The sequence below is a fragment of the Geotrypetes seraphini genome, chromosome 6 (genome assembly GCF_902459505.1).
Source record: "Geotrypetes seraphini chromosome 6, aGeoSer1.1, whole genome shotgun sequence".
NCBI classification, from domain to species: Eukaryota; Metazoa; Chordata; class Amphibia; order Gymnophiona; family Dermophiidae; genus Geotrypetes; species Geotrypetes seraphini.
The window spans coordinates 197,584,881-197,611,402 of record NC_047089.1 but is presented as its reverse complement, the minus strand read 5'-3'; the positions used below and the strand labels follow the sequence as shown (position 1 = coordinate 197,611,402).

The 26,522-nt window shown below is 42.1% G+C and overlaps 1 protein-coding gene across 1 annotated transcript in view; it reads left to right on the top strand.

Annotated features, from left to right (window-relative positions):
- SFRP1 (secreted frizzled related protein 1) overlaps nucleotides 1–25,699 on the top strand; it is a 107,011-nt gene extending 81,312 nt beyond the window's left edge. Inside the window, exon 3 of the mRNA XM_033948583.1 lies at nucleotides 24,069–25,699. Within this exon, the coding sequence (XP_033804474.1) occupies nucleotides 24,069–24,391 (323 nt within the window). The 3' untranslated portion in view covers nucleotides 24,392–25,699. The remainder of the gene's footprint in view (nucleotides 1–24,068) is intronic.
- Nucleotides 25,700–26,522: the final 823 nt, after the last annotated feature.

Here is a 26,522-nt window from a genome sequence, read left to right as displayed (position 1 = left end):
AACAGGACAATTGAGATAGAGAAGAACATATACATATGTACAATGTAGATAAACTTTGACCTAATAAAGGCTCACAAATTAGAAACAGAAATATGCACAAAACATCTGAAAATGGAAACCTTGAGAAATCACACTAAGATAAGATAAGCTAGGATGCATAGGAAATACGATAACCCACTATTGAATTACTTGGGAAGTAAACACATGTTTCCCTATAGGCTATACTGTATAAACTTGCCTCCTGACCTATCTCCAGAATACAAGAGAGCTAATACAACTTTTGTAGTGCAGAAAAAATGTTTTGGCACTTCAGTGCAGAGAGGGTTCTTTGGCAGCTGGAGCTCTGAAGTGATGCACGACACCTGGATAGTAGTAGAGACGTTTTTTGGGCAGCACCAGTAGTAGTACTGTACAGGACAGTGGAACAGTTATAGCCTGGGTCTGGCTATTCTCTTCAGACCCCTGTCACATACCCAAAGGGTTGCAGCTCAGGCATATCATAGCCAACAGAAGCCAGTAGTTTGGCCCTTCAGTGAAAACAGTAGCCAGGAACCTCTGAGTCTTCCAAGGATGCATCTTTATACCCTCTGGACCCAAGGGCTCATCTTAGAAGATTATGTTCTCCACGCCTCCTATTCCAGCTTCATGACCTGAACGTCTCCAGAAACATCCCTTTAGTGTCACCTCAGGGGGAATTCCGGGATCCTTGGCTACTTGCTGGTAGCCCCTAAATTGTCCAGGCACCACATTGTCTAAAATGGGCACCTTGCCCTTGATAAAGGCTCTGGGCAGAAACATGTTATGTGATAATAGATCCAAGTTGCATCAGTTCAGTGAGTCACAGATAAGGCTTCTAAGGAGCAGAAGTAGGCCAAAGGTCCTCCCTGCTTCAGACACTATCCCTTTATATAGATTTTACACAGAGCTGAATACATTTCTCCTGTTGAATTCAGGAGTAGTGTTTGAAGCAGGGAGGACTTTTGGCCTACTTCTGCTCCTTAGAAGCCTTATCTGTGACTCACTGAATTGATGCAACTTGGACAACCAAAAGGAGTAAAAACAGACAAATGACTTTCCAAAGAAAAAAATGCCAGAAGTAGACCAAAGTTAATTATTTATTCAAAAGCCCCATAAAATAAAAGACTCAACATGGGACTATGTTTCAGCATTAACTGCCTGCCTCAGGAATTGTAATGTCTTACAAATCTCTCCGTAATGTGCTACTGACCCTCTGAGCACAATAGGGATCAATTGATACCGTCACAGCACTGTGTTGTGCCAACTTGTATTGGATAATAGAACAACTTTGGTGGAAAAAACAATGTCCTACATCATTGATCTAAACAAAGATGTCTGTGGACAGATCCTGTTCTAAAATACATGAAAAATGGATGTCTTCAGTAGCGTAGCGAAGGTGAGCAGCGCTTGGGACAGTGGCACCCCTTCCCTCTTCCCTTTTCCCCCTGTCACGCGTGTGTGCCCTTTCCCATACCTTTTTAACTTCAGTGTGAGCAACCACCAACTTACTACCCATGTCAGCTTCAGCACACTCTCTGACATCACTTCCTAGGTTTGGGTCCTGGAAGTGACATCAGAGAGCGCGCCGAAGCCGACGTGGGCAAGTTGGTGGCTGCTCGTACCAAAGTTAAAAAATATGGGGGAAGGAAAGGGGTGCATGTGGCAGTGAGGAGTGGGAAGGGGGAAGAGAGGAGGAGGGAGTGCTGGCACCTCAAGCAAGATGGCACCTGGGGCAGACCGCCCCCCCTCACTCCCCCTTACTATGCCACTGGATGTCTGTATCTGATGCATAGACTTGGGCGTTCATGTTCTGAATAGGATATCCTTTCTAAATTTCCACTCCATATCCAGGCAAATTTTCATCTAAACTGTAGGGCTCTGAACATTAAGGGGCAGATTCTATAAACAGGCATCCTGATTGTAGGCAGTGGTAGGTGTTCTGCTGCTATCTAGCAGCCAATCAGGACACACATTAAAACAAAAAAAAAACCCGAGGCAGGTTGCCTACACTGTAGGCATTTGTCATGGATGAGGGAGATGCGTCGAGACACTTAAACTTGCCCAAAGCTGGGCATGGGCTCATCCAGAAATGGCCTTGGGTGGGCTTAAGCAGCCCTAGGCGTCTTCCTGAAATGTTGGCCAGCAAATAGATGTGGCTGCTGAGCTCATTGTGTCAAGGGAATCCCCTGCCATGATCAGCTGAGTGGCTGCAGGGAATCCTCTGTAAAGTTGGCTGGCAGGAGGGATGGCCACGCCCTCCTGCCAAAACCCCCCTGGAACTTCCCAAAACCCTGAACCTCCTGAAGTACCCCAGCAGCAAGGATGCCCCTTCTCTCTTGCCCCTGAATCCCTCCCGAAGAGCCGGGCAGGAGGGATGGCCATTCCCTCGACCCCTCTCGGAGAGCCAGGCAGAAGGAATGCCCACTCCCTCCAGCTCCCAAATCCCTGGAACTTTTCAACCCCCACCAACCAGTGACACCACCTCCATACCTCCCCACACCTGTAGACCCCTCCAAGCAACCCTAACCTCTCCCCCCATAACCCCGTACCTTTCCAGATTAAAGTCCGGTAGGAGGGATGCTTACTTCAAAATGGTGGGCCTTCCTTTTTCCGGTGCATTCTAGGATGCACTGGGGAGGGGCCTAAGGCCTTGATTTGCTCAGATGCATAGGTAACTGGCCAATTGGAGTATTAGGTCACTCCCCCTGCATCTCAGGATGCATTGGGAACGAGGTCTAAGTCTCTGATTGGCCCAGGGATGGGCCTTAGGCATCTGAGTCAATAAAGGCCTTAGGCCCCTCCCCAGTGCATCCCAGAATGCACCAGGAAGGGGAAAGCCCACCATTTTGGAGTGGCGGGCCTGTCGACCAGAGGTTGTAAGCATCCCTTTGGCTGGCCTTTCTTCTAGAAATGTATATGGAGTGGGGGGAGGGGCAGGGGACTTAAGGGTGCTGGGGGGAGTCTACTGGTTTGGGGGAGGGCTGTGGAAAGTCTACAGGTGTATGGGAGGGGGTCTGGAAGGAGGTATCACTGGTTATTGTGCAGGGTTGGGAAGTTCTGGGGGTTCAGGAGCAGGAGGGAGTGGGTATCCCTCCTGCCTGGCTCTTTGGGAGGAGTTTGGGGGTTCAGGGGCAGGAGGGAGTCGGCATCCCTTCTGCCAAGATACTTTGGGGGGCTCAGGGTTTTTGGGAAGTTCCTGGAGGGGGGGTTCCAGCAAGAGGAAGTGGGCATCCCTTCTGCCAGCCGACTTCATGGTGGAGGGTTCTGCCATAGTTGCTCAGCTGATGTGGCAGGGGGGATTCCCTTGCCTTGATCAGCAGATGGCAAGGAACATCTCAGGCACATTTTCTAACCGGCATCTGTGACATGAGCACCGGTTAGGGGATCGGGGCAGTTAGGTGTCTGTCCATTAGGACAGATGTGATTGTATATAGGATACCAGTCTATGATTCTCAGCTTCTTCTTAGGTGGCTGCTGAGACCGGCGTCCTATACAGAATTTCCCCCTTAGTATCCTAAGTAAAGTGCTAAATATATTATGAAAATTCAGCTTTAAAGTCGAGGGATACAGAGTTAGTAAGCTTGGTGACCTCAGTTCAGATGATGGACCAGCCTGGTTGTCAGTTCCTTGATCTTTGTGTGGATGTTGATATGATACCGGCTAAGGGGTCTGCAGCCAGAAAATGTTAATTTCATGTTGTTTCCTGTGTTGTTCTAATTTTTTCAGGTATTTTTTTATTATGGCATCATAGGAACAATCTATATCTGAAACACCACCCCACTGAATTTGTCATGAATGATAGTGCTGAGTTCACCAATCAGAATGAAAGAAAAAGCCTCCGGTTCTAGGTGACCTACCACCAACCCTATCATTGGCATAAAAAACTTTCATTCAAATGGCTAACATCAAAGCTACATGTTAAAAAAACTTTCAAAGCTAGTGCAAAATTTGTAAAGCAAGTGCAAAAATTTGCTACAACACTTCCCACAGCTCAAGTGTGATCTGTACTTCAATTAACTACTGGTTTTTCTGAAGTCTATATTTTAAGTAAGTCAACGTAACGTTTCACAGTACTTCCACTGCTTCTTCAGGACTGAATAGACTTCCAATTTTATCACACCGCTTGTGATGTGGCCTCTCAATCTAGATTGATATATATAGATTGATATAGATCGATATCCTATATAATAATACCCTTAGCGCGCATGCACACTTCAGTTTTCGTGGCTCTGTGCATCTGTAGCTCCATGGCTGGCAGAGAAGTTGTAAAGCATGTGGCGCATGCGCGTTCGGTGCGTGCACACGTTCGGCATGTGTGCCATGATGATTTGCTTCTAGTTGCGGTTTAACCTAATCCAGCAGCGGTTACTGTGTGCCAGTTGCCCTTCCAAACACAACGCGTGATTAAAAAAAAAAGGTAGGATGGGGCACGATAATTGACAGGGAGAGAGATTGAAAGAAAAAAAAAAACAAAAAACAGACGGGACATTGACAGACTGACACACTGAAAGATAGGTAGATGGGAGTGAAAGACACACACAGGACAGGGGGCCAGGAAGAGAGATTGAAAGAAAGAAAAAAAAAAAAACAGCGGATAAGGAGAGAGAGACACACACAGAAAAAAAGACAGACAGACATACAGCTGCCAAGGAGAGAGACAGCAAAAAAAGAAAGACAGAGAGCGGACAAGGAGAGAGAGAGACAGAAAGAAAGAAAGACAGGCAGACAGAAAGCGGCCAAGGAGAGAGAAAGAAAGAAAGAAAGACAGACACACATATCTATTCTAGCACCCTAATGTTAAGGGCTTAAAGACTAGTATAGTATATTCCCCCATTCCTCATTTTTTGAACTATATCATAAGAACAATGCCATTAATAGTGTTGGTGTACTATGGGTAAAGTACATACAGACTTCGAAAATAGATCATGCACTCTTTTGAAAGGGTGTGCTCTATTGTTTTTGTGTTTTCTGCTTGTTTTCATTAGACAACATCATGAAATGATATAAGAAATGTTAACATTTCTCATATACAGTAATTTCAAATGAATTTATATCGCTGATGAGCATTATAAGACGTGGTATTTGTGTTGAATAAAATTATTGGGCATGGTTAGAAAACTGGTCTTTTGAAAATCATAGCTTTTCTACTTTGGGGGCTTTTGTGCTATTACAGTGAAATGGAAGAAAGTGTGAAGTGATTTTGGTAAAAATCTTACCCCTTAATCATAATGAGAAATTGATTTTCTTTTTTTTGTGGTACATCTGTCTATAGTTTTTGCTTTTTTCCTTTGATATACATAGCTGCCACATAAGTATGTTTCCTTATGGAAAACTGAAAAAAAATGGAAGTCTTCAAAAAATCTGGCAGAGCAGAAATAACAGCAAATGAAGAGAACATGAGGAAGAAATCGTGGGTTTCCAAAACCCACTGATCTTTCAGTTTTAATTAAGAAAAAGCAGTAAGTCTTTCCCTAGAAATCCATTCATAGGCCAGCATACAATAACTTTCATTCTTCTCCACATTAATCATTGGGATATATTGCAAAGTAACTTGCCCTATGCCAGAAAAATCCATTTTATAGAAAAGGAATTGGAGATATAATGAGATATCAGTGACACAATGGACCATAAATCATGTCCCTACTGTGTACTCATTATCCTTCGATTTCAAAATTTATAAAGACAGGTCATAGGTGTTGCTGTACTGTAACATATTTATCTAAATAAACTGCCTTTTATCAGTTCTTTTGGAAAAAGACATAACTTTCTCTCCTGCACAGACTGAAATAGTATATGGCTCCTGGGTGATTGCAAGAATTCCACATGATTCCAGAGAGATTTATAAAAGTCTAGAAACGTTTGTGTTATGGAGGCTACATTTTCCAGAGCTCAGTAAAGATAATCCATGTCAAACTGTATTCAAGGGTTTTCCTTATGATTTTAATTTTCAAAAGCTGTTTGCCCCGGTAAATAATGATATATCAAAGTGGAAGGCCTGTCTGAAAAATGCCCCAGCAATTCAGCTATAACTACCCGTCCCTCTTACCCAGAGATGTAAATGAGATGAAATTAAGAATGTCGACTATGCATGCTAGGATCGGAGAATCAATGATATCTGTGGCTGGCGTAGAACTATGGAATTCCTTGTTTGGTATCCTGCGGTTTTGTATAGGGAGGATGAATTTTAAGAAAATGCTGAAAACTCAATTATTTGCCAACGCCTTCTTATGCTAAGGTACATTTTAGTTGATAATTCCTTTTAGAATTTTTCTGACATCGATGTATGATTTAAAGCTTGTACTTCTGAATTGATTAAATTTGTGCTCTATCCCTATTATAACAGGGACGATTAATGATGTTGTTTAGACATGTCTATGTTATATGTGATAATCGGAGGGAAACAAGATTTTATGTATGTGATATGGAAACAGCATAGTTGTATGCGGTATATACATTTTTTAATACATAAATAAATATATTATTTGTTGACTTATCCCCTTCCTTTACTAACGCATAGTGCGGGTTTTCTATGAGCGTCGGAGCAGTTACCGTAGATATAATTCAACATAAAACTTACAATTTTGTTAACAGCAAAACAGTAGTAAAAAGACCAAAAGTTAAAAGGGGATAGATTCCGTACAAACGTAAGGAAGCTCTTCTTCACCCAGAGAGTGGTAGAAAATTGGAACGCTCTTCCGGAGTCTGTCATAGGGGAAAACACCCTCCAGGGATTCAAGACAAAGTTGGACAAGTTCCTGCTAAACTGGAATGTACGCAGATGAGTCTGGACTCATTTAGAGCACTGGTCTTTGACATGGGGACCGCTGCGTGAGTGGACCACTGGGCACGATGGACCACTGGTCTGACCCAGCAGCGGCAATTCTTATGTTCTTATGAACATAAATACAATGAATGAGGTAGAGTTAAATTCAATAGTAATTTGAAACTTAATAATAGGACTACCATGAAACAGTTTCATAAATAAAAGGGTCCTTTTACTAAGGCGCACTAGTGCGTTTTAGCACGCGCTAAATGCTGACGCGTGCTAACGTGTCCATTATATCCTATGGATGCATTTCCACGTGTTAGCATTTAGCGCACACTAAGACGCACTAATGCGCCTTAGTAAAAGGACCCCATACTTATTAACAGCACTGAAATTCAAATAAGAGAGCTATAAAACATAGTAAAATGTAGACATAATACTTATGAAGCATCTAATAAGCACAAATCAGAGCATTCAAATAACATACAGTAGATATGATGCTGATGCTGATGCTTTTCTGTAATACACCTTATCTTATAGCCGAGGGGTCAAATGCAGATATTAGACAGGATGGGGACAGGATGGGTGGTAGAAAGTGCTTTGGAATAAATAGATGGAAGGCTAAACTCAAGGCAAGTTGTTTATACGGGTGATAAGGTATAAAGAAAGCTTAGGACAAGCTCATGAGATCTCTTAGGGAGAGGAAGAGATAATGGATGCTGCGGATGGGCAAACTGGATGGGCCATTTGGCCTTTATCTGCCATCATGTTTCTACGATTTAGAGCTCCTTTTACTAAACCGCAGAAGAGCTTCTTACTGTAGGCCAGTGAGATAAATGCTCCAATGCTCATTCAGTTCCTAAGAGCGTCAGAGCTTTTACCTTGCCGGTCGTGGTAAGAAGCTCTTCCACGGTTCAGTAAAACCCAGCATTAGTATGTGTGGCAAGCTAGTCCTGGTACAGAATGAGTGTATAGTCAATCACCCTAGACAGGGATCACTACAAAAAGAAAACAAAACCAAGATAAGTGCTTTAATATTTTCATTGATTGAATGTGGGACTGAATAATTGTACTCAGAAAATGAACCTATGAGGAATTGTGGGAAAGGCACAAGATGACCACAATTTTGTTATCATATATCTGATAGCCCTGCGTAAATTATAAAGTGAAGGTTTCTATTACTGTAGTCTTTATAAAATAGGCACCTCTTTTGACTTCTCACATGAGCACCATGTTATCAAATTAGGCTGCAAAAGCTGAGGTTCAGTGAAACAAAAAAACAAGGAAATATTCAGCATGGCTTGCAATTTTCTCTCCTTGTAAATGATGCCAACAGACGTGTGCAGACTTACCCCCTTTTGCGGTAGCGGCTGCCCTGTGGCAAATGCTCCAACACTCATTACCGCAACAGTAGCCACTACTGATGTCACCACACCATGGTTTTTTGCTTTTTTATAGCTATTTCTCTTAGTTAACATTTAATTATCTTTTACAGAGTTTCTTGTGAGATTTTTTTGAGAGTGGAGGGAAAATGAAGAGGACCAGATGGAAAACTTGGACAGTCTCTTGTACAAGTTCAACACTCTCCAAGCTCTACAAACAGCATCCTGAAGTTAGGTGGCGGTAGGTGTCCTACTGCCATCTAACGAACCAATCGGGATGCACATTTTTTTTTAATGCAGGCAACATTCTTAGGCGCCTGTCTCTTGCCTACGGAGGCACATAGGGTTGCCTACAGATACTTAAGGCTGGTGTGGGTGTGGTTTACGTTGTAAGTAACTTTAAACATAGAAACATGATGGCAGATAAAGGCCAAATGGCCCATCCAGTCTGCCCATTTGCAGTAACCATTATTTCTTCCTCTATCTAAGTGATCCCACATGCCTATCCCATGTTTTCTTGAATTCAGACATACCCCCTGTTTTACTAAGGTACGCTAAGCATTTTAGCGCGCATAAAATCTGTGCACGCGCTAACCGCTAACGCATTCATAGAAAGCATAGCACACTTAGTAAAAGAAGCCCATAGTCTCTGTCTCCACCACCTCTTCCAGGAGACTGTTCCACACATCTACCACCCTTTCTGTAAAAAAGTATTTCCTTAGATTACTCCTGAGCCTATCACCTCTTAACCTCACCCTGTGCCCTCTTATTCCAGAGCTTCCTTTCAAATGAAAGAGACTAGACTCATGACCATTTACATCACATAGGTATTTAAACATCTATATCATATCTCCCCCTCTCCCGCCTTTTCTCTAAAATATACAGATTGAGATCTTTAAGTATGTCCCCATACGCCTTATGACGAAGACCATGCACCATTTTAGTAGCCTTCCTCTGAACCGACTCCATCCTTTTTATATCTTTTATAAGATGCAAACTCCAGAATTGTACACAATATTCTAAATGAGGTCTCACCAGAGTCTTATACAGGGGCATCAATACCTCCTTTTTCCTACTGGCCATATCTCTCCCTATGCACCCTAGCATCATTTTGCCACCTTTTAAACAAGTTTGGCCACTTTAAGATCATCACATACAATCACACCCAAGTCCCGCTCTTCTGTTATGCACATAAGTTCTTCACTCCCTAAACTGTACCGTTACCTCTGGTTTATGTTTCCCAAATGCATGACCTTGCATTTCTTAACATTAAATTTTAGCTGCCATAGACATCCCTATTCGCCTCCGAAGGCGCGAGACTGGTGCCTTTAATGTAGGCCTTTTAAATGCTAGCCTATATTTAAGGTGCCAATGTTAAAAAAAAAAAGACACAATTCTGGATGTGACGCTTGAATCGGGCCCTTATTGAATATAGTTAGTAGAATTTGTCTTACCCTTTTTTAAACTGACAAGACCACAGTCATCTTCTTTAACAATCCTGAAGTGTTTTCTGGCAGTTATCCTTGTTTTGAATGATTTATTAAAGGAGAGTGGTTTGGCTAGAAAAATAAGAAATTTGTTCTTTCCCACACTCCCTTTTGCTGATCATACAGTACTTGATCACAGGCCAGTATGTATATAGAAAGCTGAATCAGATCAAATGTTTTTCCTTGCTTATTTTTACTTCAGGGGGCATGCGGTCTTCTTTGAAAGAGATTTGTAAACCAATCTGAGGGACCTGCATAAAATTCACTATTTTTTTGTTAGATTTGTTTTTGAACTATTTTTTCACAAAGAAACATGTGGACAAATCTGCTACAATTTCCTGCAAAGTTTTCACCTTTTTTTTCCCAAAGGAAGGTGTGCATTGTGAGAGCACTTTCTCGATTTTAGTAGCAGTAGGTGTTATTAAGTCCACTGACATATCTTGTGTTTGAAATTATATAAAAAATGAACTTGCAAATCAAGGGTTTTGATTGGTCTTTTAGTCAGAGCTTTGGTTGCATCATACAAACCAACTGAGCACTTTTCTAGTTAACCTTATGTTATTTGCCTTAAGGCTAACAAATGACAAACAAAGAAACATAAAAAGTGACAGCAGATAAAGTCCATGGGGCTCATAATCGAAAGAGAAAAAAGTCCAAAAACTGGCCTGTCGGCACTTGGACAATCATAAATGAAAGACGTCCAAGTACTGATAATCGAAACGGGTTTTGGACGTGTTTACAAAAACCTAGGCCTTCATAGTGTCATTGAATGACCATAGCTAAACGAGGCATGTCAGGAGGAGTGTCGAGGGCGGGATTTGGGCGGGACATGGGAAAGCTTAGACTTAATCGTACTGCATGTATAACTGAAAGTTATACAGCACATGATCGACAGAACTTGGATGTTGTGACTTAGACCATTTAAAACATGGTCTAAGTCACAAAAACCCACCTAAAGTCACCAGATAAGCTCTGCAAACATATAATACAGACCCCCACACACTACCCCAGTGATCACCGACCACCCCAACCCCATAAAAATTGTAATCACACCGTAAAAATTCAGCCTCCAGACCATCATCACCTGGCAGCCTGGCATAGGAAAGCCTAGTTGTCCTGCACAGAGGTGTCTTAAGCCATCTTGGGGATGGGTTAGGGACCCATAGAGAGAAGGCCCCATGCCCATAAGCCCCTGTAATCTCTGCATTGATACTGAAATATGTGCACTCCTCTATACACCCCCAAAACCCTTTTGTACTGGCATATAAGTGGCTCCTGCAGCCATAAGGGATATTAGGGTGGTAGATAAGTGGGTCTAGGGGATTCTGGAGGTGGTTTGCGGGGCTCACCGTGACCTATATGGGAGCTGTAGTGAGATGAAGACATGGCACTCTTTTTGTGAAGTTCACAGCAGTGCCCTGTAAGGTACCCCACTATTTAGGTACCATGTCTGGGTGTTGTGAACCGCTTTGAACCTTTTCTAGTATAGCGGTATACAAAAATAAATTATTATTATTATTATTACCACTTTGCAGACCCCTCCCATGTCCAACAGGGCTTGTTCTAGGCGTTTTTGACTTGGGCGAAAAGTTGGACGAAAATGTGGTATAAAGATGGATGACTTAGCGACTTGGACGATTATATCGGCAGGATGTATACTTAGACGATTTTCGAAAGGGGAAAAAATTTAGTATTTTTCGACAATGTGTCCTAAGCTGATTTTTTTACTTTGGATGACTTGCGACTTGGACGAAAATGGACTTAGACGTTCCTTTCGATTATGCCCCTCCGTATGACTAGGGTTACCAGATGTCTAGGAAAACCCGAACATGTCCACTTTTTAGAGGACTGTCTGGGTGCTCGGACACACTTTCCAAAACCTGGTAGTTTGTGCGGGTTTTGGAAAGCCCCCAACCACCTGGCCACATCTGGAGGGCTTCAGCATGTGTGGATGATATCACATGCATCCGTGCATGCTCAGAGGCCTTCTAGACATGACCCAGAGGTCTGAAAAGAAAGATGAGGCTTTGAGGGGTGGGGGGAAGGAGGTGGAATAGGGATGGGCTGGGGCAGAACAAGGCAGGGCTGTGGCGGAACAGGGCGAGGCAATGCATCTGAGTTTCTCCGTGGAAAAATCTGGTAACCCTACAAATGACCTATCCAGTCTGCCCATCCATATTATCTACTAATCTCTACTCTCCCTTCTTCTCCATTAGCGATCCTCTCTGTTTGTCCCATGTTTTTATAAAATTCAGATACAGTCTTAACATCCACTACCTTCAACCAGGAGGCCTTTTCACACATCTACTACCCCTTCTGTGATTCTATCTGCATTGGCCTCTCAGAGACAGATACATGGGGTGTTTCAGCTCTCTTCACTAAAGATAAGTACAAAACAATTAGTGCTTTGAGGTCTTTCTGGCTGAGGCTGTACAACGTTAACAAACACTGTAATACTCCACACTCTTTTTTTGTAGCTGTGAGGCCTTTCAATAATTACCCTTCTCTTTTTAGGAAGAAAAGAGTTTTCTGTGTACAAGGGTAAACATATTCCTTTCTGAGATAAACATGTATCAACAGTGATTTGTGTTTTGTGTTTTTTTAAACGCTTTCACCGTACTAACATATCTTCACTCTAAGTCAATATACATTTTAATTCAATTCTCTATTCCTTTATGCAAATCTTCATACTCTCTTAAACCAAAGACCTCAGAAACACCACTCCACCGCCCAATATGTGATTTTTCTTAGCGGAGAGATTTAAGTGTTAAATCCTCATAGGTCTAGGTTGTTAAATTTATCTTGCTTCTTTATCATTTCTCCAAATCTGAATTTAAATCATAAATAGTTTTTAAATGAACTTTTACTTATCTCAATAGTTGTTAGGATCTTTTAATACTTATTAACAGTTTGAGTGACAGGACCCTGTTAATAAATAATAAAAGATCCTAACAACTATTGAGATAAGTAAAAGATCATTTAAAACCTAAGGCCTAAGGCCCTGATTGGTTCAGACACCTAAGGCCCCTCCCTCTCAGGCCTTTGGCACCTCCCTCTGTATCCAGGATACTGAGGGAGGAGCCTAAAGCCCTGATTAGTCAAGCCAATTGATGAAGCCAATCAGGGCCTTAGACTCCTTCCTCTGTATCCTATTTACAGAGGGAGGTGCCTAAGGTCTGATTGACTCAGATGTCTAAGGCTCCTCCCTTTGGCAGTTACTGACAGGTCTAGAAGACCAGTCAGTTTTTCCAATCGCTAAACCCCCTTTTTTTGGAATAGCCAAGCGATATTAGTGCATCAATCACTTTGCTACTTTGCATGGGGTTTTAGCTAATTTGCATGGCTAGATTGGAAAATGGTCAATTGAGGGGAAAATCATGCGGTGGACCTTTTTATGCATCGGATTGCTAAAATGATTGTCGCTAAAGCTATGAAATCAGGTTTAGCGATGATCACTGACTGTAATGCATCTAGCCTTTATATGGGTCCCAGCTGACTATTGACTGGGACTCACATAAGGGTTTCTATTAAGTCTGGAGCTCCCTTTTCTGAGTCCTCTCCCACCTCTGGACAGTCTCCCTTCCAATCTCCCCCTTTCAAAGATCTCCAGTTACTCCTGCCTGATGCGGCAGCCAGCCATGGCCTCTAGCAGCATCCCCAGATTTCTTTCAAGTGCTGCTAGGCTGCTGCTAAAGGTTGTGGCAGCCACTTTGAATAGGTTGCAAAGTTGGGCAACAGCAAGTTTAGCAGGGTTTAAAAAAGGTTTGGATAAATTCCTAAAAGTAAAGTCCATAGGCCAATATTGAGATGGCTTGGGGAAATCCACTGCTTATTCCTAGGATAAGCAGCATAAAATTTGTTTTACTGCTTGGAATCTAGCTAAATACTTGGGACCTGTGTTGGCCACTGTTGGAAACAGGATACTGGGCTTGATGGACTTTTGGTCTGTCCTTGTGTGGCAATTCTTATGTTCTTAAGTGGCGTTGCTCCTGCCTGTTTGTCCTGCTATCACCAGGGACCATCTAGTTAGGCCTGGGGGATGCTATGGAGATAGGGGGTGAGGGGGCTTGGACCTACATTTAATCTTTCTTGGGGAGGTAGGAGGGGAGATTAAAAGGGGGAGAACTGTTCCAGGATATGGGAGGGCAGATTGGAAAGGGGGGGGGGGAGGTACACTGTTCTAAGGAGTGAGAGGGGAGATCAGATGGGGTGGGAGTAGCCATAACTGTTCTGCTGCTACCCAGATGTTAACCATGCACTGGCCAATATTCAGACAGCTGGTTACCTCAGCAGCTACAGTTAGGATGTTTTTTACTATTCTGACCTTAGCGGCTTCCTTAACAGGTTAGTGATCTGAAGAAGGCTGCTAATTGGTTAAATCCTGGCTCCTCCCAGATTCCACCCAAGATCCATGCATAGACTGCCCCGGCACTAACCAGACAGTGCAGGGGCAGTCTGTGATGATATTCAGTTGCACTGTCCAGTTATGTGACACTGAATATCAGTGAACAGCCTCACAAAAGTGATTTAAACAGCCAGAAGTCTCTTCTGGCCATTTAAAAATCTCTTTGAATATCAACCAAAAAGTCTCTTCACTCTCTCTAAGATCCACTCCACTCAAACTCTTCCCAACAAAGATAAACAGTACACAATACCTCCTCTAGCAATCCAACTCCTGAGAGGGGCTCCTCCTCCCTGTCCCCACAGCTGAAGAATCACTGCAGGTAGCAGGGTAGGTAAAACCACAATCTTTCATACACACTGAACACGATCTCAAAGGTCAAGGGAAGGTTCACACAAGACACATTCAACTTGGTCCAAGTGCTGAGCCCTATATACACACTGGTTTAAGAACATAAGAATAGCCTTACTGGGTCCATCAAGCCCATTAGCCCATTCTCATGGTGGCCAATCAAGGTCCCAAGTACCTGGCCAAAACCTAAGTAACAACATTCCATGCTACCAATCCAGGACAAGCAGTGACTTCCCCCATGTCTTTCTAAGTAACAGACTATGGATTTTTCCACCAGGAAATTGTCCAAACCTTTCTTAAAACCAGCTATGCTATCCGCTCTTACCACAACCTCTGGCAATACGTTCCAGAGCTTAATTATTCTCTGAGTGAAAAAATATTTCCCCCTATTGGTTTTAAAAGTATTTCCATGTAACTTCATCGAGTGTCCCCATGTCTTTGTAATTTTTGATGGAATGAAAAATCGATCCACTTGTACTCTTTCTACTCCACTCAGAATTTTGTAGACTTCAATCATATCTCCCCTCAGCCATCTCTTTTCCAAGCTGAAGAGCCTTAACCTTTTTAGTCATTCCTCATACGAGAGGAGTTCCATATTAAATAAAAAAAATCCTCTACCTCTCTCTTTCAGGGTCTCTCACTTATGTAAGGACAGTTAGAATCATTTTAGTCATCTCAGAAGGGGGATACTATAGTATACACCTCCTCTCTAATCTGATTTGGTATGGCCCCAAGTACAGGAGCATACTAGGCTAATGAGAATCCTGAATACTAATGCTGTTCTTGTGCTTTTCTTTACCATAATGTCTGTTCTTCATATATCAAGCTTTTTTTTGTGTTGGTATCAAGATTGTCCCAGACAATCACCACTTCTTCATGCGCTACATTTGGAGGCTAATTCAATGATATTGCTCTGTTTCCTTATACAAGTGTAATGCAATAACAAAGAAAGGAGGATGGAACTGTACACATCAATCATAGATTAAATATATTTTAATTATAACATGCAATGAGCAGTCAATATTACATTAAATAGTATATGTTAAAATATTTCCAAAGCTCGATCAGGCTCGACATGGTCCGTGTTTCAGCTTGAAAGCCTGCTTCAGGGGTACATCTGTAATCAAGTGAATGTGGTTATGAGATATTAAAAGAAACAGAAAGTTAATTGTAGAAGTCATGACCACCATTCACTAGTCTAGTCTTCAAAGCAATTTTGGAACTCTTTTTCTGGATTGCCCATCAGAGCTGTTTTTGTATTACCCTTGATGTACCTAAATGTCATCCTTTCAATATTTCCTTTATCTTTGGGTAAAGAAAAAAAGTCATTAGGGGCCAGATCAGGTGAGTAGGGAGGGGGTTCCAATACAGTTATTTGTTTTCTGGCTAAAACCTCCCTCACAGACAGTGCCATGTGAACTGGTGTAGTGTCGTGATGCAAGAGCCATGAGTTCGTGAAAAGTTCAGGTTGTTTTTGTCTTTTTCATGCAGCCTTTTCAGCATATCCAAATAATAAACTTGGTTATCTGTTTGTGCAGTTGGTAGAAATTCATAATGAACAATCCCTCTAATATCAAAAAGGTTAGCAACATCATTTTGACTCTTGATTTGGACTGGAATGCTTTCAACATAAGAACATAAGAATAGTCTTACTGGGTCAGATCAATGGTCCATCAAGTCCAGTAGCCTATTTTCACGGCGGACAATTGTCCTGTGGTTGTGGGTTCATCTTTAACTTATACAACACACAATCGACCACAGATCTCTTTACAATTTCATTTTCAAGAGTCTTTTTAACCACCCAGATGCTTTAGTATAGTATGTTGCTTACGTTATTCAGGTATTGATGTTTTTCATAAGTAGGTTTATCAGGTTTCAGGTTTATTTAAACATTTGATATACCGCCTTATCAAAATTCAAAGCAGTTTTACATAATATGAGAACAAAGAATAAAAAGGACAAGTTAAAAACAAATTACAATTAATATTACAAACAATCAAAACAATTACAAACAATTACAAAACAATCAAAACAAACATTAACATACCGATACAAGATGGAAAAGGGCAGAAATACATTTTAAATAAAGACAAAGAGAGGGAGAAGGATCAAAACAAAAGGGAGGGGAACGAAAAAATAAATAGTCAGGTACTTGTATATATAATTCTTCTATATGAGGGCAAATTAAAAATTATAGGTAATTGTTAAATTACAAGATAACTGGAACAGAGCTAGCAAAATGCAACATATGTACTTTTACATTGCCTGTTGGATAGTTCGTCCATGCACACAGTGCAGTGCTCAGCCTTTAGTCATGTGGCAGCCATGAGGTCATGCTCCATTGCAAGATTTCATCATTGAAGAACAGCAAACAATAGCACACTTTCTTTGGGCAAAGTGAATGAAACTGGTGGAAATTTACTGTCGGATATTGACTCAGTATGGACATAGCACCATGAATCAATGAAAGAGTTATGAGTGAATAAAAAGGTTTAGAGTGAGAACAGGTAACTGATGAAGTAGTTCTGGTCACCCATCAACATCGTACATACAAGAGCATGTTGACAAGGCAGATGCCTTGATTAGAAAAGGTCGATGGATAATGGTGTCTCAATTGACTGCAAATTTGGATATCAGCTATGGATCTTCATTTGCCATACTGCATGACTTGGGATACAGGAAAGTCTGCACATGATGGGTTCACAAACAACTTACTGATCTGCACAAGCAACAGCATGTGGAGGTTGCGACCCAGTCCTTGAGACAGTATGAAGAAGAGCTGAATATTTTGGAGAGACTTGTCACCAGCGAAAGGACATGGGCGCATTACTGCAACCTGGAGAGCAAAAGACAAAGCATGATGAAGTAAAGGAAGTGGTGCTCATCTGGTTTTGGGAGCAGCTGAAAAACGTCTTCTCTGCAGGTTTGCAGAAGCTAGTTGAACAATTCCACAAATGCGTCATCTTGCATGGGTACTATGTGGAAAAGTGATATGTTCAATTTGCTCACATTTACTTCTACTTTATTAGTTTGAAGTGGAATATGTGTATAGATATTGATAGTGGATATTGTTTTGACCCCATTCAGAATTTATGCTAATGGAGAAAATTTATGTTGCTGTTAATAGGGTAATCACATGTGATTACCCTATTAACAGCAACATAAATTTTCTCCATTAGCAGCAACAAGAGACATCAGAGGAGAGCTGAGTCCAGCGTGAGCAGCAAGAAGGAGATGCTGCTCACTACTGGTGAAATTTTTTGAAAGTATGCTGGGATGGGTGCGGGAGCAGTTGGGGAGAGGGCTGGAAAGGAGTGATTGGTGCTCGAGCGACTGTAAACAGCAGATAAATGAAACCGTGGATACAGGAACCCCCTGTATGTTAATAGCAAATCTAACTGTTAAATTATAACAAGCAGAGATGAAAATCTAAATTAACCTAACAAAATAGGACAAGCAAATTAGGAGTACAAGAGTCATGAACAGTAATTGTATCCTTGGTTCCTGGTGAAGCCACAAGAGAAATAAAAAAGGTAAGAATGAAAGAAAGAACCAAGGGTGGGGGAGAGAATAAATTATTTCTTGTTAGGGGAATATTTATTTTCAACAAAGCAGAAAAGTGAATTGATGTTGACACGATATAAGTATGAAAGGGAGAATTCTTGGAACACTATCCTGACCGACCCAGGGCTTCCACTGAAGAGCCAAGATATAAGTAGAACATGGAGTACTTTTGTGGTTTTGCAGCTCTGGAATTTTTCATCTCAATAGCTGGATGCTGTCCCTTTTCACGCCCATGAGTCATTTTTTCATACTTCATTCAAGAAAGGTAAGTAAATCCAAACCACTGAAAATATTTCATATAACAGATTTATACCACTTCTATTTGATCTTCCCAGTGAGAGCTCTTTCTCTTAAGGCATGATGACAAATACATTTGGTTTTCTCTGACAGTTAGATTCTTGCTTTCTGGACCCTAAGATGTCCACTGTTGTTACTTTCACTTAAAAACAGGGAACATAAAAATGCCATAAAGGTACATAGTTCCTTTTAAAATGGTCCAAATAACTATTTATAAGAGCTTTAAATCACCGTTCTAACATATCTTCACTCTAAGTCAATATACATTTTAATTCAATTCTCTATTCCTTTATGCAAATCTTCATACTCTCTTAAACCAAAGACCTCAGAAACACCACTCCACCGCCCAATATGTGATTTTTCTTAGCGGAGAGATTTAAGTGTTAAATCCTCATAGGTCTAGGTTGTTAAATTTATCTTGCTTCTTTTTCATTTCCCAAAATCTGAATTTAAATCATAAATAGTTTTTAAATGAACTTTTACTTATCTCAATAGTTGTTAGGATCTTTTAATATTGGACCCTGTTAACAAATATTAAAAGATCCTAACAACTATTGAGATAAGTAAAAGTTCATTTAAAAACTATTTAAAATTATTTAAAAACTATCTATGATTTATATTCAGATTTTGGGAAATGATAAAGAAACAAGAGAAATTTAACAACCTAGACCTATGAGGATTACACACTTAAATCTCTCCGCTAAGAAAAATCACATATTGGGTGGTGGTATGGTGTTTCTGAGTTCTTTGCTTTAGAAGAGTATGAAGATTTGCATAAAGGAAGAGAGAATTGATTTAAAATGTATAAGGGTACGTAGGGCATTTCAAATAACTGAGAAAGCCAGACAGGGAACAGAGACCCACTTGGGAGAAGAAGTAAGGTTGCCAGATTTTACATTCATAAAATCCAAACCCCTAGACCCGCCCCAAGGCCCACCCATCCTTGCCCTGTTACACCCCAGTCCTGCCTCTAATCACGCCCTAGCCCCACCCCCCCTGCTTGCTCTGGTGAGCAGGAAGGCATCCGCGCATGCGCAGATGCAATGCAATGAAATCACGTGCATGCATGCGTGACATCAATGCACGGCATCTGCGCATGTGCAGATGCCCTCTTGCCCGACACAATTTCAGGGGAAGCTTTTCAAAACCTAGATAAAGTGCTGAGTTTTGAAAAGCTCTCCGGACATCTGGTAACCCTAAGAAGAAGAGTTTTTCTTTGGCTCTGTTACCATATACAGTACTCCCCCAAAATTCACAGGTGTTACATTCACAGAGTGACCATGAATATTGAAAAACTGCAAATATCGGAAGAGTACTCCTCCTCCTCTCTTGCTTCATCCTCAATTAAAAAAAAAAAAGTTGCCTTCTACCTCCAGTCTCAAGCGCCTCATCATATCACAGTTTGGTCTTGAGCATGGTGCTGAGTGCTGACCCTCCACCCGCGACCAGCCCCAGCAAAGGTGCTCTGGTTGCCTTAGTCGGCGGCATTTTCTGGAGATTGGTGGTGGTGATTTTTCTGCTCAACGTGTTGTGAGAAGAAGCACAGGAGGCGCACGGCCAGGGAAGACTGCAGGTTGGGGAAGGGAAGGCTGGCTGAGCATAGAGAGCTTTTCCATTGGGCAGTCATTCGTGGTATTTTCTGACCGGAAGAGACGGTCAGAAAATACCACGAATGACTGAGTCTGCAAATCACAAACTGCAAATTTGCGGAGGTATACTGTATACTCAAATATGTTGATTTGAGTATATGGCAAGGCACCCTTTTTCCCCTAAAAAAGGAGGAAAAAAGTTTGATTTGAATATAAAACCTGGGGGGGGGAGTTAATATTCATGTGCCCTGCCAGGATCTGCACTCAACCCCCCTCACTCCCTGCCTGACTCTGCACCCAGCCCCCTCCCTCCATGCCCTGCCAGGCTCTCCACGCTGCCCCCTCCCTCCTTGGCTCTGTTCCCCCCTCCCTGCCCTGCCAGGCTCTCCACCCTGTCACCCCTCCTTCCCTGTCAGGCTCTGTACCCTGTCCTACCTCCCTGCCCTGTACCCTGTCCCCCCTCTTTCCCAATGTCCTGCAAGCTTCCACCAAAACTGTCATATGACCTATTGGTCCATTGTTAAACCTGGACAGGAGGAATTCCTCCTGTCTCCTGTCCCAGCTGATTCTAACGTTTTTTTACCGCCTCCCGCGCCCCCCCTCCCCCCGCTCAATACCTTTTTCGGCTTTTTGAATCCCTGGTGGTCCAGCAGTGTATTGGGCAGGAGTGAGCTTTCCATGCTCCTACCCCGTGCTGAGCCCCTCCCTCCCTGAATAGCTGCTTGAGTTCTTATGGCACAGCGGTGTACTGGGCAGGAGCAAGCTTTTTGCACTCCTGCACAGCCCAGAGCCACTCCAAAAATGTCTGTTGCCAGTTCTCGCAGGACTCACAAGAACTGGCAGCAGCCTATCAGGGCCGGACAGGAGCGCATACAGCTCGCTCCTGCCTGGGTCATTGTTGGGCAGTGAGTGTACTTTAGTAAAAGACTTTCTTAAATCTCATGCTTTAAATACTTGACATAGGGTAAGGAACCAAAATGTCTGCTGTAATTTATCAAAATTATGAAAAAAATATGTTTGTTCTGTCAGCTATTACTGTTTGTTTTGACACTAAGAGAAAATGAGAAAACTGTTGAATTGGTAAAAGACATCTTGTTTACACTGGCAATTTAGGGACTCTTTTACTAAAGTATGTTAAGCACTTAGGGCCAGATTCAGTAAATAGTTCCAAGAAGTAGCCGCCAAGAGAAATCAGCACTCAGTACTATTCCAACTGAAACTTGGTGTAAATCCTGGCATGCAACTTACTATAGCAACAATTTATTATATCTATAGCACTACCAGGCGCATACAGCACTGTACATTGTACCTCCAAGAGACAGTCCCTGCTCAGAAGAGCTTACAATCTAATTATGACAGACACACAGAGGGGGCTAAAAGGTGGTAGGGGACTATTAAGGGAATGACAGACAGATATGTTGGTTGGGTCAGTGTTTACACGCAGCTACAAATCAGTGGGATTTTAGTCTGGCTTTGAATGCTGCCAGAGATTGAGCCTGATGCAATGAGCCAGTCAGATTGTTCCAAGCATGCGGTGCAGCAAGGTAGAAGGGACAGAGATGGGAGATGACAGTAGAGGCGAAGGGTACAGAGAGGAGGAACTTATCTGACGAGCGGAGTTCCTGGAGGGGAATATATGGAATAACAAGAGAAGGGAGATACTGAGGAGCTGCACTGTTAGATGTACTGTTGAAGAATTCCTGGAATTTACATGTGTGACAGGTGTGACAGGTGTCACAGATGATGTGAAAACTGAGTTGTTGGATTAAATACTAGGCTTTGTGAATGAATCAAATCTAAGTGAATATATATTAATAATATAATGGACTGTTGGTTCAACATTGCTTGTCCCCTTAGCCAGCATCTCTGTCACCCATGTGCCCCCTCCCCCAGCCAACACCTGTCTAACCCCTGTCCCCCCAGCCAACCTTTCTCTCACCCCTGTCCCCTCCCCAGTCAGCAACTTTCAGTCTGTCCCCATTGTCCCCCTTCCAACATTTTATTTTGTCAATGCCAATGCCAGTTAATTGCAACCTGCTGCTGGCTCTGCAGGCTTCTCTTTACCATGCGGTCCCACCGAAGAAAGAGGAAGTGACATCATTGAGGGCGGGATCACGGTAGAGGGAAGCCTGTACGGCCCACACAGGCTGCCCAAAGATGTTTCCAGCAGTGATTCGGGCCACAGTAAGGGAGTGCTGGAATGGACCATAAAATCTGCTCAGACCAGAGGTAATTACGGTATGCAGTAGCACAGAATTCTGTCAGAAGTATTACTATGTTACTGTGTTACAGTTGTAAAATATGGTTTCTCTAAGAAGTAAGCTCTTATAAAATTATAAAGGGAACTGCATGTGCACTCCAAAAAAAGAGAATTGTCCAGAGTCATGGCATTGAAATATTTTAACATTCAACAGATTTTCAACTTATGTTTTCCATGTAAATGAAATTCTTCTGCTTGATTCTAATACAGCAATGTCAAGTTTTGATCCAAGCCATGATTAAATGAGAAGAGGCAAAGAAAGGACAAAATTTTCCACAAAAGAAATGTCTGATGTCTTGTCCTTTTCTATCGACTCATACACCAACATTTTAATTCTGTTACTCTATGCCACACTGCTCATTACTAAGCTTTCTCCAGTGCTACATGGCTATTTAAAACCATTATGTGGTAATGAGATCTTAGAGAGGGTGCGTGATGATTTATACTTATTTTTGGGTCTGCTTGCTGAGGAAAAAAAAAACACTTTTATTTATTTAGTCGTTTATTTAGCCCAGGGGTCCCCAAAGTCCCTCCTTGAGGGCCGAATCCAGTCGGGTTTTCAGGATTTCCCCAATGAATATACATGAGATCTATGTGCATGCACTGCTTTCAATGCAAATTCATTGGGGAAATCCTGAAAACCCGACTGGATTCGGCCCTCAAGGAGGGACTTTGGGGACCCCTGATTTAACCCGTCCTCCCAAAAGGATCCCAGGGTTACAAGAGTACATTCATAGTATGGGTAGGACAAACTTTAGTGAGAAATACAGATTTTACAGCATTTACAGTATAGACCAGGAGTGTCAAAGTCCCTATATCTTTTAGGTGAAAAGTGGGAACTCGTTCTTACTTTACAAACATAGAAAGGCAAGAACCACTTTGGGGAAGATGACTTGATTTAAACAATCTTGACACTTGGATTTACTAAAAGTTCTATTGATTAAGGGCCTGATTCTATATATGTCACCTAAAAAATCGGCACTGACTAATGTGAAACTAAGCATGATTCTGTAAAAGTTATGTACACTGCATAAAATCGCAGCTAGCGTTGCTAGGCGTTCCAATATTTTGGCACAACACATTTATTGCAGAGCCTTTTTGTCCTAAATGCTTGTGCCTAATTTGTGCGCACAACGGCAACTAAGTCAAACATATACACCTAACTTGAAAACATGCCCATGATTTCCCCCAACCATGCCCACTTTTAACTACGCACTTTGGACAAGATGCATAATTTTATAGAATCGTACTTTACAATGTGTCTCACAAACTTTCTCACACTGCGGCACATTAAACTCAGTGCCGTGGCTGGAGGGCATCTGGAAATGCACGGAAATGCACATGCGTGATATCATCATGTCGATATCTGCACATGCCCAGAGCCTACTATTACTATGCCAGTGTGAGGAGCTTGATAAAAGGGACCCCTAATGATTTTGCTGTCTTTTTAGTACACACTATTTTTTGTGTTTCTATGACAATAAAACTATTTCATATCCACTATGGATCCAGTAGCGTAGTAAGGGGTAAGGGGTGGGGGCGGTCTGCCCTGGGCGCCATCTTCCTAAGTATGTAGTACCCCTTCTCCTCTCCGCCCTATCCTGCTCCTCTCCGTGCCATGTGCCCCTTGCCTTCCCCTGTACCTTTTTTAATTCCCTGGCATGAGGTTGCTGCCCACGTCAGAATCGGCACTCTCTCCGACATCACTTCCAGGACCCACATCGAGGAAGTGACGTAAAAGGGCAAGCTGACACCGATGTGGGCATGCTACTCATGCCGGAGAAGTTAAAAAGGAAAGGGAAAGGGAAGGGGGACATGTGCAGCAGAGGGGGAAGGGAAGAGGGCAGGGGAGGCGACACTGCCGTCCTAGGTACCGCTCTCCGTTACTATACCACTGTATGTATCACATGCAGATGCTTGCTTCTGATTGTTTTTTTTCTTCTCTCTTTTAGCTCTTAAGTTGAAAATAAAAGAAGTGAAAAAGGAAAACGGTGATAAGAAGATTGTGCCTAAAAAAAAGAAACTTTTGAAAGGAGGAGCAATGAAGAAAAAAGAACTCAAGAAGTTGGTATTATACTTGAAGAATGGGGCAGACTGTCCCTGCCATCAGCTGGACAACCTCAATAATAACTTTCTCATTATGGGGCGTAAGGTGAAGGCTCAGTACTTGCTCACAGCAATTCACAAGTGGGATAAGAAGAGTAGAGAGTTCAAGAAGTTCATGAAGAAAATGAAGAGTTACGAATGTCCCACATTTCAGTCAGTCTTCAAATAAGGACCTTTCTACTCCAGTCATCCACCCATTTAAAGAACTTGCACAACTCCAAAACTTTCCCCTTGCCCTTATCTCAATGCTTTTTTTTTTTAGTCACAGATAATACATTTGAAACCTGTTCTGGTCCATGTGCATTTTGAATTTAGACCTGCCTGTCTTTTGCAGGCATCTTAAACAACCCCATCTAGTGGTTTCCTCTAACTCATGTAGTGACATTTGCTTTTTTTTTTTTAAGAGTTACTGGTGCAAACAACATTTTCTGACTTGCAGAATCTTAAGCAGCCTTCTTCATGTTATCTTATGCAAATATCTTCATACAAGGGCAACATCTTATCCAAGAAAATCAAAAGCTCAAATTTGATGCCTTTATTGGAATGAACTAGAGTCAAATTGATGGAAATAATCAAACCAAAATAGCATATTATATGTCCCAGCTATCTATATGTATAAGCAAATACTAAATGTTTATGCTTCATGGTCTGACTTATCTGATGATCTTTTCAGAACCCAATGCCAAATGATTTGAAGTGTTCTGAAGATTGGCTAGAGAACCACTAGCTTGAAAATGTCCTTTTACATTGTATTAGTAGTATGGCTTTTTCTTAACCTTGCTCTTAAAGATGTTGCTTTCCTGTCCCCTTGAACATCTTATTAGTAGAGCTATGGCCAAGATACGGTTGTTGCTGGAGAAGCTTTTTAATAGTACCCTCCCCCATCAAGCAGAAGCTATGTATCTTCTGACGTTATTAACCTTTAAAAAAATATCTTGCGTAGATGCAGCTTTCTTAAATATCAGGGGGTCAATTCTACAACTTGGCACCAAAACATAAGTGCCATAATAGGGTAAGTTTAAAGCCAATGCCATAACAGCACTTAGGCACAGGAGTGATGGCGGGTGTCCTCTCTGGAGCTGTGGCAACCGACTCTTACCTTGGTCTCACGCCCTCAAAGGCACACAGTGCTCTGTGGATGCAAGGCATTCCTAGGGAGCTGCCTGTTCTTTCCAATGGGAAATTGGAGCCTGCCACCTGAAGCATAGTTTGTGCTCATTGACTGACCTGAAGGAATGATGCAAGGTTTATCCTCAAGCACCATTTTATTTGCCATAGCTTTTTTTGAGTTTGCCTGTTCTCACGAGCTACATCATAGGTATATAGCATTACCCAAAGGCTAGACAGTTATAAAAAATTATCATTTTCTACCCTATCTCCATAAAATATAATGATTTCACTACTTATCAGTACATTAAAGATTCTCCATTATTTCCTTAATCAAGTTCTATATGAAATAAACTTTCTTCTTCTAGGACCACGATCTGTTCATCTCCTACTATGCTCTAATTGTGATGAAAAGGAACAGGAATTTCACTGTTCTGCTTTGCAGTAAGACTTTGAGGTTTTCCCAACAGCTAGAAATGTAGCAAATTGTCAAAAAATGTAGTCTTTGAGATGTTAGGACCTAAGAGGACAATGGGTCGTAGCCAGAACCTAATTTTGGGTAGGCCTGAGCCCAAAGTAGTTGGGTATGAAAACCCCACCTCCTGCCTGGCATCTTTGCCTTCCTTTCCCTGGTGATTGGAGGTCTCTTAAATGTACACCCCAATCCCCCAGTATCTTTTAAATCCTTCTATTCTTTGCTATTCACACCTGCTGCTCGTGTTGGCCCCAAGTCCTCTCTGATGCAACTTCCTGGTCCTACTAACAAAAGGTTGCATCACAGGGAACGTTTGGGGCTGGCAGTATGTATAAGTACCTGCTTGCTTCTGGCAAAGAAAAGCATTTAAAAGGTAACAGGGGCTGGAGGTGTGCAGTTAAGAGACCTCCCCCAATTGCTGGGGGAGAGAAAGGAGAAATGCCAGGAGTATGTGGATGGTGGAGCTTGGGGATCCCCATCAGCCATATCACTGCTGAGTGGGCCTGAAATCAAAGTGGGTGGGTCTTGGCCCACCCTTGGCTAAGCCACTGCAATATTCAGGTTTGGTCAGATAACTTTTGGAGTTACCCGACCAAATATTTTCTATGTGCTTCTTCCTCTGTTCCCTCCCACTGCTCAGATCTATTTTGGCTAGTGCACTCATTTCCCAGATAACATTTATCCTGGTATGTAAAGGCAGTGCTTGGGACAAGGTCTT